Genomic DNA, 13930 nt, shown 5'->3' with positions numbered 1-13930 from the left:
TGGACTGCGGCAGCTGTAGTACGTTCTCGCTCATTATTTTCAGGAGTGGATTGACCTGTGTCCAGTTATATTTTGAATGCTAATAATGACTGCCCACGAAATATTTGGAGCGTCGGTCACCAGACTCTTCGTATCCGTACTACTACTTTACTGAAGGTTCTTACAAATAATTTTAGTAATTATGATAGAATCCCAGCGAAGCCTCTTACGTATTCGGGCCATGATGCTGGACCAATTATGGAAAGCATGACCATGGATGACCGGATATGCGCATACAAAACAAATTTCAATATTTATTTTCAAAATGTCGGTGGTATGCGTACAAAGGCTCAATCCCATTTCCTGGCAACGTCTCATTGTGATCACGACGCCATCATTGTTGTTGAAACCTGGCTCAACATATATTTCTTTTATAATGAATTCTTCGATACGAATCTTTACCCAGTGTTCCATAAAGATCGAGATTCCGTTAAAACACGATGCTCTAGAGGTGGCGAAGTTTTAATTGCTGTGCGGCGTGAGCTGCGTTGCACTGCTATTCGTCTCCAGAATGAGGATTCTCTACTAGATAAATTCTGTGTATCTCTCTCTGTTCCTACGGAGACAATTTTCCTAACAGTATCATACATACCCCCAAGAAGAAGTTTTGATTTATATAAAGCGCATGTGGACAACATTGCCTACCTATACCAGGAGCTGGAAGATAGCCAGTATATATGTGTTTTGGGTGACTTCAACCTATCTTCCCTGGTGTGGACTCATGATGTTGAACCTTCAGCAATGGTTCCCAGTAATTTGCATCTTCCCTACGAAATCTTAGTCATCGTTGAGCTTCTTAGTATGGGATTAGTCCAGATCAACCATGTATTTAATAACTTAAATAAGCTTATAATTCTAATTTTTGTACATCCTGAGTTAAGCCTTAATTTATGTTGCAGCGATAATCCTCTAGCCGCGTGTGATGCTCATCACAAGCCCCTATTAATTGTTACATTTTTTTCACCAAATAAATCTCGCTCGCCTCTTACTTATATTAATTCTAGCAGCTTAGATTCTATCCGGAGTGATATTTCTAATATTAGATGGGCGGAAGTCCTCTAGCATGCTGATGAGAATACTAGGTATGAAGTTTTTAAATCTTTTCTCTCTACTATTGTAGCTACTACAAGAGTTTAAAGTTCTTATAGACTACCATGGTACACACAAGAACTAAAGAAATATTAAAATCTCATAAATAAGTTCTATAAGCGGTACAAAGAAAGCGGTGATGCTGCTGACTTTGATCGTTACAAGCAACATCAGCGTGAGTTTGAGTTCCTTAATAAATTCTTATACAGCCAATATATAGCTGATATAGAGCGTAAAATAATAACAAATCATTCTGACACTTTGTAAATTCTAAACGAACATCCTCTTACTTTCAGCTTCCTCGGATATTGGGGTCGCTAATCTAATTGCTAAGTACTTTTCATCTAACTTTGAACAGTGCCATTGCCACAATGCTAAATATTGGGTGCTTAGATGTCACTGATTTGGACTGCTATATGGCGGCTGAGAGTTTTAACGACTTAGGAAAAATAGACTGCGGTGGCCTTTCTCCATTTATTTTGAAAGACAGTATAGGTGTACTTTGTGAGCCCCTTAAAATCATCTCTAACAAGTCTGTTTCGACTGGCGTATTTGCGCATAGATGGAAACTTGCCACAGTTTCTCCTATATTCAAGTCTGGTTACAAAAATATTGTTTCAAGTTATAGGCCAATTGCAAAGCTAATTAATGTCTCAAAAATGTTTGAACGAACTGTAGCTAAGCAGCTAACTTTTGTTGCTGGCCGGATCATCAGTCCTAACCAACATGATTTTATGCCTGGACGGTCAACTACCACTAACTTAGCTACGTTCAATCTTTTTTTGCTTCCAGTCAGTCATCATCAAGTTGATCTGGTCTACACCGACTTGGCCAAGGCATTTGACAAAGTCTCCCATAATGCTTTATTAGCAAAACTGCAGAAATTAGAATTTCATTTATCAACACTTAATTGGCAATTGGAAAATTGGTGCTCTCGTAAAAGTTTCCTCTGAACTTGTCAAAATGTTTCTTCGTTAGCTACAGCTATCGATTTATTAATGTCCTTTGCTTGCATTCCATTAGTTCCCATATTCTTTCCTTAAGAAATGATTCCTTGGACATAGGTGTTATGTTTGATACCAAATTTACTTTCATTGACCACATAAATTACATAATTCCAAAGGCATACGCTGTGTATGGGTTTGCAAAACGAAGTTCTACGCAATTTAAGATTCCAAAGACAAAACTAAGACCACTTTCATCGTTCATTAGGTCCAGTTTGGAATATGCTTCGTTTGTCTGGAGTCCGACTGGTATTACACACTGTACGCCGGGGGGCAGCGGGGTACCGTGCTGGCGCTGGTGGAATGGCGTGGGAGGCGACGGCGGGAAAACGGTCGGCGTCGGCGGGCTGGTTCGCTGGGCTTCGCTGGCTTGCTGCTGCTGCGGGTTGCTGCTGGTGCTGATGAAGCTGTAGGGGAGAAACCACTCGAACGCGTATTTGCCCCTTAGTCGGAAATAAATGTGCACAAGAAGTTAACTGGGTAAAAGTAGGCGGGGGTACGACCGCGGTTTATTCTAGTGAACTTCAGAAATCGAACTGACTTAGTCTAAGCTCCGCTCTGCGCTCCAAAGCGCAGCGGAGACTTCATGGCGGGAGCTAGGAACAGCGCAGGAGAGCGGGAGCGCGAGAGAGCGGGAGAGCGATAGAGCGGTGCAGCTGGTGCAGCTGGATAGCGGGGCCAGTCCAGATTCGCCGGACAGTGGGCCTGAACATTCCGCCCCCCTTGCAATCGCTAGCGTTGCAAAAATAATAACGGAGACGGAACTTCGGCCAGCCGCCTACGCCTCAAGCCTGCGTACAGGCGCCGGAGACGATCCACCCGAACACCGTCTTCTGGGCTACCGGCAGTCCCTCGTCGACCATGTGAAAGCCCGGCTTTATCACCTTCGGGTAGACGTCTGCGCCCAGGATCAATGAGATCGTGGCTGGCCGGTGGAAAACCTCATGCGCGAGCGGTAGCTCCTTAAATTTTTGGACGACGCTCTCACTGAGCGCACGGATGGGAGTGCGGATGCGCACGTTCGGCTCGATATTGAGGACCACCTCCAGCTTGATGGCCTCGTCGACCTTCGAACGAATCTCGTCGCCCACGTTCGTTGTCGGCAAACGCAACGCGGCGGCCAGGGATGCATCAATGGAGCTTGTCGGGGTGCACGGATCGATGAGTGCGGCGGTGTCGAACTTCTTCTCTCCGGTCTCGACGATCACCACAGCAGTCGGGAGGACATTAACGCTATGCCGCTGGAGAAGTGCGGCGAGCGACGGAGCTGGTGTCGAGGATGCTGAGCGCGGTGGAGGAGCAGGCGTTTGGCGAGTTGGCGGATCTTGCCGGCGCGAACGCTTCGGAGAAGCGGGCTGTTGCTTGGAGCGGGACTTTTGCTTGGAGCGGGACTTTTGCTTGGAGCCGGACTTTTTCCGGGAACCAAGGTCATGCATGTGCAGCAGCGTGTGATGATCCCGGTTGCACGTTCTGCACCGGTCACCGCTACGACAGCTCCCAGTGGAGTGCTCGTGTGCGAGACAGTTCGCGCAGTACTTGTGAATAAGCACTGCCCGCAGCCGCTTCTCTGCGCTCAGCTTTAGGAACCTCTGACACTTCCGAAGAGGATGGATTCCGCGGCAGACTCGGCATCGGTAGGACTGAGTACCTCGAGTACGTCTGCTATCCAGAGCCTGAGCGCTACGTGGACGGGGAGCCATTTTCCTGTTTAGAGTGTGGATAAGGAAAAAAACAAACAGGGCTGATTAACACTGACGTGGATAATGGCTACGGACTAGGGTGTGTAAGAAACGCGGCTCGTTACGGGGTAGTTTTCGGCGGCTCTCTTGGAAGAAGAACCACCTTGGTCACTGGACGTTTGACAATGCCGCGTGTCGTACGAATGTCGACTACGCGGACATTACCATCGGCTCCCGGAAAAACGGAGTCTATTCTTCCGAGTCGCCACTCATTTGAGGGCAAATTGTCATCCTTAATGACGACCAGATCGCCAACACGCAGATTTTCTGTGGGGACTTGCCACTTGTTGCGCTTGTGGAGCTCCTTAAGGTACTCATCCTTCCATCGAGTGCGGAATTGTTGATGGAGAGACTTTAAGTGCTGCCACCGGTTCAGAATGGACTTGGATTCGCCCTTTACTTCAGGTTCCACTATGGATAGAAGAGGTCCACCAACAAGAAAGTGCCCTGGTGTCAACGCTAAGAGATCAGTTGGATCCTCGGACATGGGAGATAGCGGTCTGGAATTCAGACAAGCTTCGATTCTCGCTAGGAGGGTGGACAGCTCTTCAAAGGTGTACTTCCGCGTAGCGGTGGACTTGTAAAACAAGGTCTTGAAGCTCTTGACACCAGCTTCCCATAGGCCTCCCATGTGGGGTGCCCCCGGAGGAATGAATTGCCAGGTGAGCTGCTGATGACTATAGGCATCGGTCACAGACTCCTTAACGGCTTGCAGGAAGTCTCGGGAAAGCACGGTGGAGGCGCCGACGAAGGTCTTTCCATTGTCGGATTGGACTTGGCGAGGACACCCTCTTCTAGAGACGAAACGAGCGAAAGCGGCCAGAAACTTTTCAGTCGTTAAGTCGGATGTAGGCTCTAGATGGATGGCCTTTGTAGAAAAACAAACGAAAACCAACACATACCCTTTCGTAATGAGACAAGCTCTTCCGGTATAATTTTTTATGACAAACGGGCCGGCGTAGTCCATCCCTGTGTACGTGAACGGGCGGGAAAAGGACACTCGCTCTTTCGGAAAACTTCCCATCATCTGGACTTGCAATCTCTTTTTGTGGATAACGCAGACCTTGCAGAAGTTAACCACTACCTTCACCAAGTTCTTTATTCTCGGAACCCAGTATCTGGACCGAGTGAGACGCACCACTAACTGGTTGCCACCATGCAACGTAATGAGATGCGTGAATTTGACCAGAAGCCGCGAGAGTGCACATTCGTACGGCAGGATTATCGGATGTCGTTCATCATACCGCAAACTGTCGGAGGCCGTTACGCGGCCGCATGCCCTGATTACCCCTTTCTTATCTAGAAAGGGGTTCAGGGAGAGAATCGAACTCACCGCGGGCACAGGACGCTTCTGACTCAAGCAGCGGTATTCTTCAGAAAAATACCTGCGCTGAGTGCAAATCGTCATGAGTTCTTCCGCGGCGGCAACGTCCTGGGCCTCTAGACGGACCCCGGAAGGCGGTGATTGTCTTCGACATCGTTGGACAAATCGATGGACATACGCGAGGACCCGCAAAGCTCTATCTAAATTGGAAAAGCGATCTAGGAAATCTTCTGACGGCATAGACGCCACATGGACTTTAACGGCACGCTTTTCGATCTCAGTCACCGGCAGGTCGGTTCCCTGGCTGGGCCAATGATCGCGTGGACGTTGCAGCCAAGTGGGTCCATGCCACCAAAGCGGGTTATCCACCAGCTCTTGAAGGGGAACTCCTCGACTAGCCAAATCAGCTGGATTATGTTCGGATTGAACGTGCGACCAATTGGCCGCCTCAGTGGACTCGGTGATCTTCGTCACCCTGTTGGCAACGAACGTAGTCCAATGGCACGCTGGTTTTGCTAACCATGCTAGCACAATCGTGGAATCGGTCCAACAATGGAATTTTGAGGTCAGCCTCGGCATATTTGGAAGAATGGCTTCGGCCATCTCGGACAAAAGGAGAGCCCCACATAACTCCAGCCTGGGAAGGGACACCGTTTTGACTGGCGCCACACGCGTCTTGGCCGTGAGCAAGTGCACCATCGTCTTATGGCCCACTTCTACGCGCACATAGATCGCAGCACCGTATGCCTTTTGCGAGGCGTCACAGAATCCGTGATGCTCTACGCGGAACTCTGGACGGAAGGAAACCCATCTGGGTGTTCTGACCTGGTCTAGGACCGAATAGCTCTGGAGAAAGCTGTTCCACCTTTGGCACAGCTCAATTGGAAGTTTATCGTCCCAGCCTAGATCCTGAAGCCAAATCTCTTGCATAAAGATTTTGGCACACACAACAAATGGAGCGAGCCAGCCTGCTGGATCAAATAGCTTGGCAATTTGGGAAAGGACTTGTCGTTTCGTGTGGGAGATTTCCGTTGCTAAATCTGGTGGGACGAAAAAGAACTCATCGGACGTCGCCTTCCATCGTACGCCGAGAGTTTTGGCTGTGCTCTCAGTGTCGATCTCGAGGAAGTCGGCTGTCAGAAGATGATCGCTTTGGATATGAGCTAATATTTCTTTGTTGTTGGAGGTCCATTTTCTCAGTGGAAACCCCGCGGAATCTAGAGCACTTTGTAGCTCGCGAACAATGGACTTAGCGTCCTCGGCGGAGTCAGCTCCCGAAAGGACATCGTCTACATACATATTATTTCGAATGACATTGCTCGCTCTTGGATGGCTGAGCTGCACGTCAGTGGCCAACTGTTGCAGGACTCGAATGGCCAGGAATGGCGCGCAATTGACTCCAAAAGTTACCGTCTGTAATTCGAAATCTCGAATGTGCCCCTCGCTGTTGCGGAATAAAATGCGCTGGAACGGGGAATGCGTTGGATCTACCCATATCTGCCGATACATTTTCTCGATATCGGCACTGTAGACGTATCGGAAATATCGCCACTTCAGGATCTGGATAGTTAGATCGGACTGTAAGACTGGGCCAGCATGAAGGATATCATTTAAGCTGACCCCATTCTCTGAAGGGCTGGAGGCATTGAAAATCACACGTAACTTAGTGGTTGTACTTTCCGGCTTGAGCACGGCATGATGCGGAAGGTAATAACTGGCAGAATTATGGGTAGGACGGACCTCTTTCATGTGATTGAGGTCGAGATACTCTTGAATCACGGAGTCGTATTTGGCTTTCAGCTGACAGTCCCTCTTCAGGCGTTGCTCGGTTCTTAGGAACTGCGACAACGCAGAAGATCTGGAGTGACCGAGGGCGGATTTTACGTTCTGAGGATCACGAAACGGAAGACTTACGACATACCTGCCGTTATCGTCTCTCGTAGTCGTTCGGAGAAAATTTTCCTCACAAGCCAAATCGGAAGATTTTGTCACTTTTACTGGCAGATCCTCCACCTCCCAAAATTTGGTGAGAAGCCTATCCAGGGACGTGTCAACTGTGTGGGAGATTCGTGTGGAAAAAACGGAAATCTGATTTTCCCTTGGAGCAGGAACGGGTCCTGTTAGGATCCACCCGAAAATGGTTTCTTGCCCGAGAAGAGAGCCACAAATATTCGGCCGGGTGCCGCTTAGGAGAATGGATGGCAGTATGTCGGCCCCGACCAGAATATCTATCTGTGCACTCTCGTAGAACTTTGGATCCGCTAGTGACAGTTCGGGAAGATCCCGTAGAAACTGTTGCGGAATCGGACAAGATGGAAGGTTTCCAGCTAATTGAGGAAGAACATAGGCCGTAGTGTTTATTTGCAAGCCAGGCCTGGTCGGAGAACGGATGGTAAACTGACAGAGCTTTTTGGATTCAGCGGATACTGTCTGGTTTAAGCCTGATACTTGGGCTCGGATTACCTGGTGAGGCAACTTAATTAGTTTGAACAGCCGCTCAGAAATGAAGGTTGCCTCTGATCCTGAATCTATCAAGGCACGAGCTTTAAAATTCGACCCCAAGTGACATATGTCAATTATGGCGGTGCCCAGCAAGACGGATCTATACCCCGTCGCGAAGTAATTTTGTACTGTAGAGTCCGTGGACCGGGAAGCGGTGGCAACTGGTGTACTTGGTCTTGATCTGGGTCTTGGGGCGGGATTCGAAGGCGATTGGGCGGAGTTGCCTCTGTGTAGTAAGGTGTGATGGCTGCCGCGGCACGTAAAGCAACTATGAGTGCTCTCACAATCACGCAGCTGGTGCCCTCGTGCGAAGCAGTTTAGACACAGCTGCTTCCTCTTTATGTATGCCGAACGCTCGTCGACCGTCATCTGGAGGAACCGTGCACATGTGCGGACAGGATGGTTTTCCTTCTTACAAAGGTCACATCCTTTTGGCTTGGGTGCTACCCTTGTCTCGTAAGAATTTATTCTTCGAGGCGCTGCAGTGGGGGCGGATGTTTTTGGCAGAGATTGACTCGATCCCGACGGCCGTACGTCGTCTATGGCTTCTAAGGTCCGGTGACGCTCCGTAAGGAAGGCGTTCAGTTCCTGCCACGTCGGAATCTCTGCCTTGTTGTGCAGGGACTGTTCCCACAAGGATAGCGTGAGCTTAGGAAGTTTGGAGGAGCACATGTACACTAGGAGGCAATCCCAATTTTCTGTTTCAATTCCGGACATTTCTAAAGCCGTAAGGCAACCCTGGATGGTACGTTGAAGTTCACGGATAGCTGACCCAGATTCCTGATTAACGGACTGCACATTGAAAAGTATTTTCAATTGGCTATTTACTAACAACCGCTTGTTTTTGAAACGCTCAGTTAGGTTAGCCCAAGCTGAGCGAAAGCCGTCGTTAGTAAGGGGGGAGTTTGACACTATCGTGTGTGCATCGCCGCTTGTTTTGGCATTTAGGTGAAACAATTTTTCGACTGGCGTCAGCCTTGGATTGTTTATGTAAATGGCCGTAAACAGATCCCTAAAGGTCGGCCACCGCAGATAATCTCCGGTGAAAACCTCGGTATCGCACGGAGGCAGCCGACATCCAGAGGGAATGTAAGTCTGGGTAGGAACAGCTTGAACTTGGGGAGCCTGGGCTATCATATCCGCGATCTGAGCCCCACATCTCTCGTAAACGGAATAGCAGTAGCCGTATTTAGCCTTGAGAACTGGCAAACTATCAGCTGCACTGTCTCCGGCTTCTGCTATGCACCCGGTGCATTCATCGTATTCTGCCTTGATGCGGTCCCATAACGCGCGTATTTCTTCGCGGCGGATGTTCAGCATGGACAGAGTAGGAGGGATCGGCGAAGGAGTGTTTGCTCTGGATTCAAACTCACTCAGCCGATCTGAGACCTCAGTAAATTTGCTTAGAGCGATCTGGGAAGGTGTTAGTGCCATTTGGACGTTTGCACGGGTGACCCTTTTTCGGGGCGACGAGGTCTTGGCAGTTAGTTCGGGTGTGGGCGGATCTACGGATATGCCTGGGACTACGGCAGGTGGAATACACAACTTGTTGTTATCACTTCCAGCGGACATTTAAAGAGAAATTACCTTTATTTGGGTCTGAATCTGTTCGCCCTTGTTTATGTCGGATAAATAGGAAACCTGGCCCACTTCTGGAACAGTGGAACGAGGTGTCGACAAAAAAAGTAGTGGATCGGAGAAATAGAAATTGGAAGCAAGTACCGACCTGGTTACTTTGCGGAATTAAACCCAATAATATGGATTAGGAACAGTGAGTGATGAGTTCGAATATCACCCGTTTAGAAGTAATACTATAATATTTAACCCTTTTGGTATATGTATTATGGTTGGGATCAAGTTTGGTATATTTTTGCTGGTATTTTTTTGCGTTTGGATAAATTGAGGGGGAAAAATACCAACTATGTGTATATATATAGTCCCCGGTGGAGTAATTGTAATATTTTCGCCTTTATTTAAACTTCTAAATGAAGAAAAAATACCAAAATTTGTTGGTCGGAGGATGCGATCGGTTGCTTATTTAATATTGGAGTATTGCTTTAATTTGATTTAATATTTCGAGGGAAAAATACTAAAAATATACCAAAAAAATGGTGGACGGAGGATGCTATGCATGCAGTGGAGTGCTGGTATTTTTCCCGTTTAAATAAAATAAATTTTACGGATAAATACCAAATACCAAAAAAATACTAAAAAAGTTTGATGGTAAATAAAACACAATGACCAAAAAAAATTTTCACGTCGGTTGGTGTAATTTTTGTATTTTATTATTTTTTACCGGATGGCCGACGGAAAACTTTAATTAGTCGGAACGTGATAGTGGAGTTAAAAATTATATGTGACTGTATGTAGATATGTGTATATATGTAGATTTTTGTATGGATGTAGATATTTGTATGGATGTAGATATTTGTATGGATGTAGATATGTGTATATATGTAGATATTTGTATGGATGTAGATATTTGTATGGATGTAATATATTTGTGTGTATGTAATTTTCGCCGGTTTTAAATTTATTAAATAATTATTGCCGGCGGGGTATGTGTTGTTGTGGAAGTTTTCGATTTATTGTGTGTGGACTGTATTTGGAAAAACGAAAAAATATGTGCAAGTATTTTAGCGGCTGCGGATATACAGAGAGAAAAATCTTGAAAAGTTTTGGGGGCCTGAATTGGCAGAACACTAGAAATTTAATAATTCTCACTGTATGCTTGGCTTATATTTGCACAATATTTTCTCTAAGCTTGGAATTTTTTCTCGATTTTGTATATGTGTATGTAAGTATGGATGAGCGGCCAAATGCAATTAAAAAAGGAGTTGGAAAAAATTGGCAATATGGCCGCACGTAGCAAAAGGAAAATCGAAGAAAAAAATGGCGAAGTAATTATACCCGTTACTCGTAGAGTAAAAGGGTATACTAGATTCGTCGGAAAGTATGTAACAGGCAGAAGGAAGCGTTTCCGACCCCATAAAGTATATATATTCTTGATCAGCATCACTAGCCGAGTCGATCTAGCCATGTCCGTCTGTCCGTCTGTCCGTCTGTCCGTCTGTCCGTCTGTCCGTCTGTCTGTCCGTCCGGATGAACGCTGAGATCTCGGAAACTATGGGAGCTAGGCTATTGAGATTTGGCGTGCAGATTCCTGAGCTTCTTACGCAGCGCAAGTTTGTTTCAGCACAGGCCACGCCCACTCTAACGCCCACAAACCGCCCAAAACTGTGGCTCCTACAGTTTTGATACTAGAATAAAAATTTTAGCTGAAATGTATTGTTCTCATCAATACCTATCGATTGATCCAAAAAAAAGTTTGCCACGCCCACTTTAACGCCCACAAACCGCGAAAACCTGTGACGCCCACAATTTTCATGCTAGATAAAAAATTTTAACTGAAATGTATTGGTCTCGTCAATACCTATCGATTGATCCAAAAAGAAATTTGCCACGCCCACTCTAACTCCCACAAACCGCGAAAACCTGTGACGCCCAAAATTGTTATGCTAGATAAAAAATTTTAACTGAAATGTATTGGTCTCGACAATACCTAGCGATTGGTCCAAAAAAAAAATTTGCCACGCCCACTCTAACGCCCATAACGCTTAAATCTGTATACCGCCGGTAGGTGGCGCATTTTAATCTCGCTTTGCTGCTTGCATATCTCCATTTAGCTGAGTAACGGGTATCTGATAGTCGAGGTACTCGACTATAGCGTTCTTCCTTGTTTTTAATTGCCGTTGTCGGATTTAATCGGACTAGGATTTTAGACAAATCGTACAGAAAGTCAAACGAATTATTTTCGAGTGGCTGACTGCAGACCGGCAATTAATATAACGAAAAGCTTTACTTATCTTATCGGCTCGAATGGATCAAAATGTACGCCGGGGGGCAGCGGGGTACCGTGCTGGCGCTGGTGGAATGGCGTGGGAGGCGACGGCGGGAAAACGGTCGGCGTCGGCGGGCTGGTTCGCTGGGCTTCGCTGGCTTGCTGCTGCTGCGGGTTGCTGCTGGTGCTGATGAAGCTGTAGGGGAGAAACCACTCGAACGCGTATTTGCCCCTTAGTCGGAAATAAATGTGCACAAGAAGTTAACTGGGTAAAAGTAGGCGGGGGTACGACCGCGGTTTATTCTAGTGAACTTCAGAAATCGAACTGACTTAGTGTAAGCTCCGCTCTGCGCTCCAAAGCGCAGCGGAGACTTCATGGCGGGAGCTAGGAACAGCGCAGGAGAGCGGGAGCGCGAGAGAGCGGGAGAGCGGGAGAGCGGGAGAGCGGGTGAGGGGTAGAGCAATGCAGCTGGTGCAGCTGGTGCAGCTGGATAGCGGGGCCAGTCCAGATTCGCCGGACAGTGGGCCTGAACACACACATCAATCGGATTGTTCAAAAAAATCCCTACCTTTTGCCCTTCTTTCTTAAATTTTAATGACCCGGTCCCCTCTTACTCTGCAAAATGTCGCCTTGTACTCCTTTCTTCCTACAAGATCGTCCGCCAAAATAGACTGAAACAAATTCCATCTCACATGTGGCTGGACACATGCTCCCCCACAGACCTAATTAAGAAAACCCTTTACAATTACCGTTCGTCCCTTAGTATTAAAGTACCAACTGTTGGCGAATAAATAAATAAATAAGTAAACACTCGACTGGGTGCAAAATTCCATTGCTAATCAGATACTACCTTCAAGTTCTTCATTACATATTCTTACATTATTGATTTAACCTTGTTCTTGAATTCAAATTTCATTCACTTAATAAATTTACATTTTCTCCAAAAAAGTAATGCTTTTCGTACAATATAAGTCGTAAGTTTGTCTCTAAGCTTCAGGCCACAAAATCTTTAAATTATGTTTTTTTGTGCTAAAGCTGTAGAATGCGTAGTAATTGGTTCAATTATTTATTAGCATAATAGAAATGGTTTTAACTGCTTTGGGTCTTTTTAATTGTTTTAAAAATTTGTTTCTAGCATGAACATTTTTCGGTGCTACAGGCTTAAGGGCGTTAGAGTAGGCGTGGCATATTCACGTGACAAACTTGCGCTGCAATCTACGCTACGGAATCTAAATTTGAAATATCATAGGCGTGCAAAACTTTTTTTTGGGTCAATCTATATGTATTAATGAGAACAACACATTTTAGCTAAGATTTTTACTCTAGCGTTAAAACTGTAGGAGCCACAGTTTTGGGAGGCTTGCGGGAGTTCGAGTTGTCTTGGCACACTAACGAAACAAACTTGCGCAGGAATCTTAAAAAATCTGCATGCCTAATTCCAGTATTGTAGCTCTTATATTTTCCGAGATCACAGTGTTCATACGGAGAGACGGGCATAGTTAGATCGACTCGGCTAGTGATCCTGATCAAGAATATATATACTGTATGGGGTCGGAAACGCTTCCTTCTACCTGTTACATACTTTCCGAAAAATCTAGTATACCCTTTTACTCTATGAGTAACGGGTATAATTACTCTACGAGTAACGGGTATAAAAACTAATAAGCCTTACTTTTTGCAAACAGTAGTACATCTTATTGATGACATTTTAAGCAAGAAATTTGCCTTTAAATGCGATGGGATAGCAACAAAATTATCGGTAAACATTCGAAGTTAAATTTAGTGTAACTTGGCCTGGAAGCAAAACAATTAAAGGCCGATTCGTATGTATTATTTCGAATTTCAAAGGACCTATTAAATGTGATTCAAAAACATTACTGCAGTGTTGGGCAAAGCTTATGAAAAAATTGTTTCAGCGGCAAGTTTTTTATAAGAATGTTGCCCTATTTCATGCATAAGAAGTTAGGGGCTATAATTTATGCAATGTGTGCAAATTAAGATTGTCCCTGGTAATATGTTTAAAATATATTTTATTTTTTAATCAAACTTGGTGCTAAACCTTTTATTTCTTATCACTTATACAAGACACTTATTTATAACTTTCGAACCGATCGCGGTCTCGGACAAAATAGGACTCCCTTCTTAGTTCTAAAAATGTATCCAACGAACCTCGGCCGAAGCTTTTCTTTCTTAAGCTTCCAGAACTTTAATTTTTGTTTAAAATAAAAGCTTTTGCTGAAACTGTCGCATCTCGCTGTGAAATAAAATTATGCTGACCGATGCAATTTGATTCAAAATCGGAACGCAATATGATCTGAACTTAGAACGCAATACTGTGGGCTTCGAGCGGAAGCTGATGTTTACTTTAAGTTTGGTTTGTTTATCTTGGCT

The 13930-nt window shown here is 45.6% G+C and overlaps 1 protein-coding gene across 1 annotated transcript; it reads right to left on the bottom strand.

Annotated features, from left to right (window-relative positions):
- Nucleotides 1–2604: 2604 nt before the first annotated feature.
- LOC139354089 (uncharacterized) lies at nt 2605–13617 on the bottom strand. Its single transcript, XM_070998350.1, has 2 exons — nt 13599–13617; nt 2605–3836 (listed from the first exon to the last, which is right to left on the bottom strand). The coding sequence occupies exon 2, from the start codon at nt 3830–3832 to the stop codon at nt 2918–2920; it is 915 nt and encodes a 304-aa protein (XP_070854451.1). The 5' UTR covers nt 3833–3836; nt 13599–13617; the 3' UTR covers nt 2605–2917.
- Nucleotides 13618–13930: the final 313 nt, after the last annotated feature.

The sequence above is a fragment of the Drosophila suzukii genome, assembly GCF_043229965.1.
Source record: "Drosophila suzukii chromosome 2 unlocalized genomic scaffold, CBGP_Dsuzu_IsoJpt1.0 scf_2c, whole genome shotgun sequence".
Taxonomy (NCBI): Eukaryota; Metazoa; Arthropoda; class Insecta; order Diptera; family Drosophilidae; genus Drosophila; species Drosophila suzukii.
The sequence above is the reverse complement of the archived record's forward strand: the minus strand, read 5'-3'. Positions and strand labels throughout refer to the sequence as shown.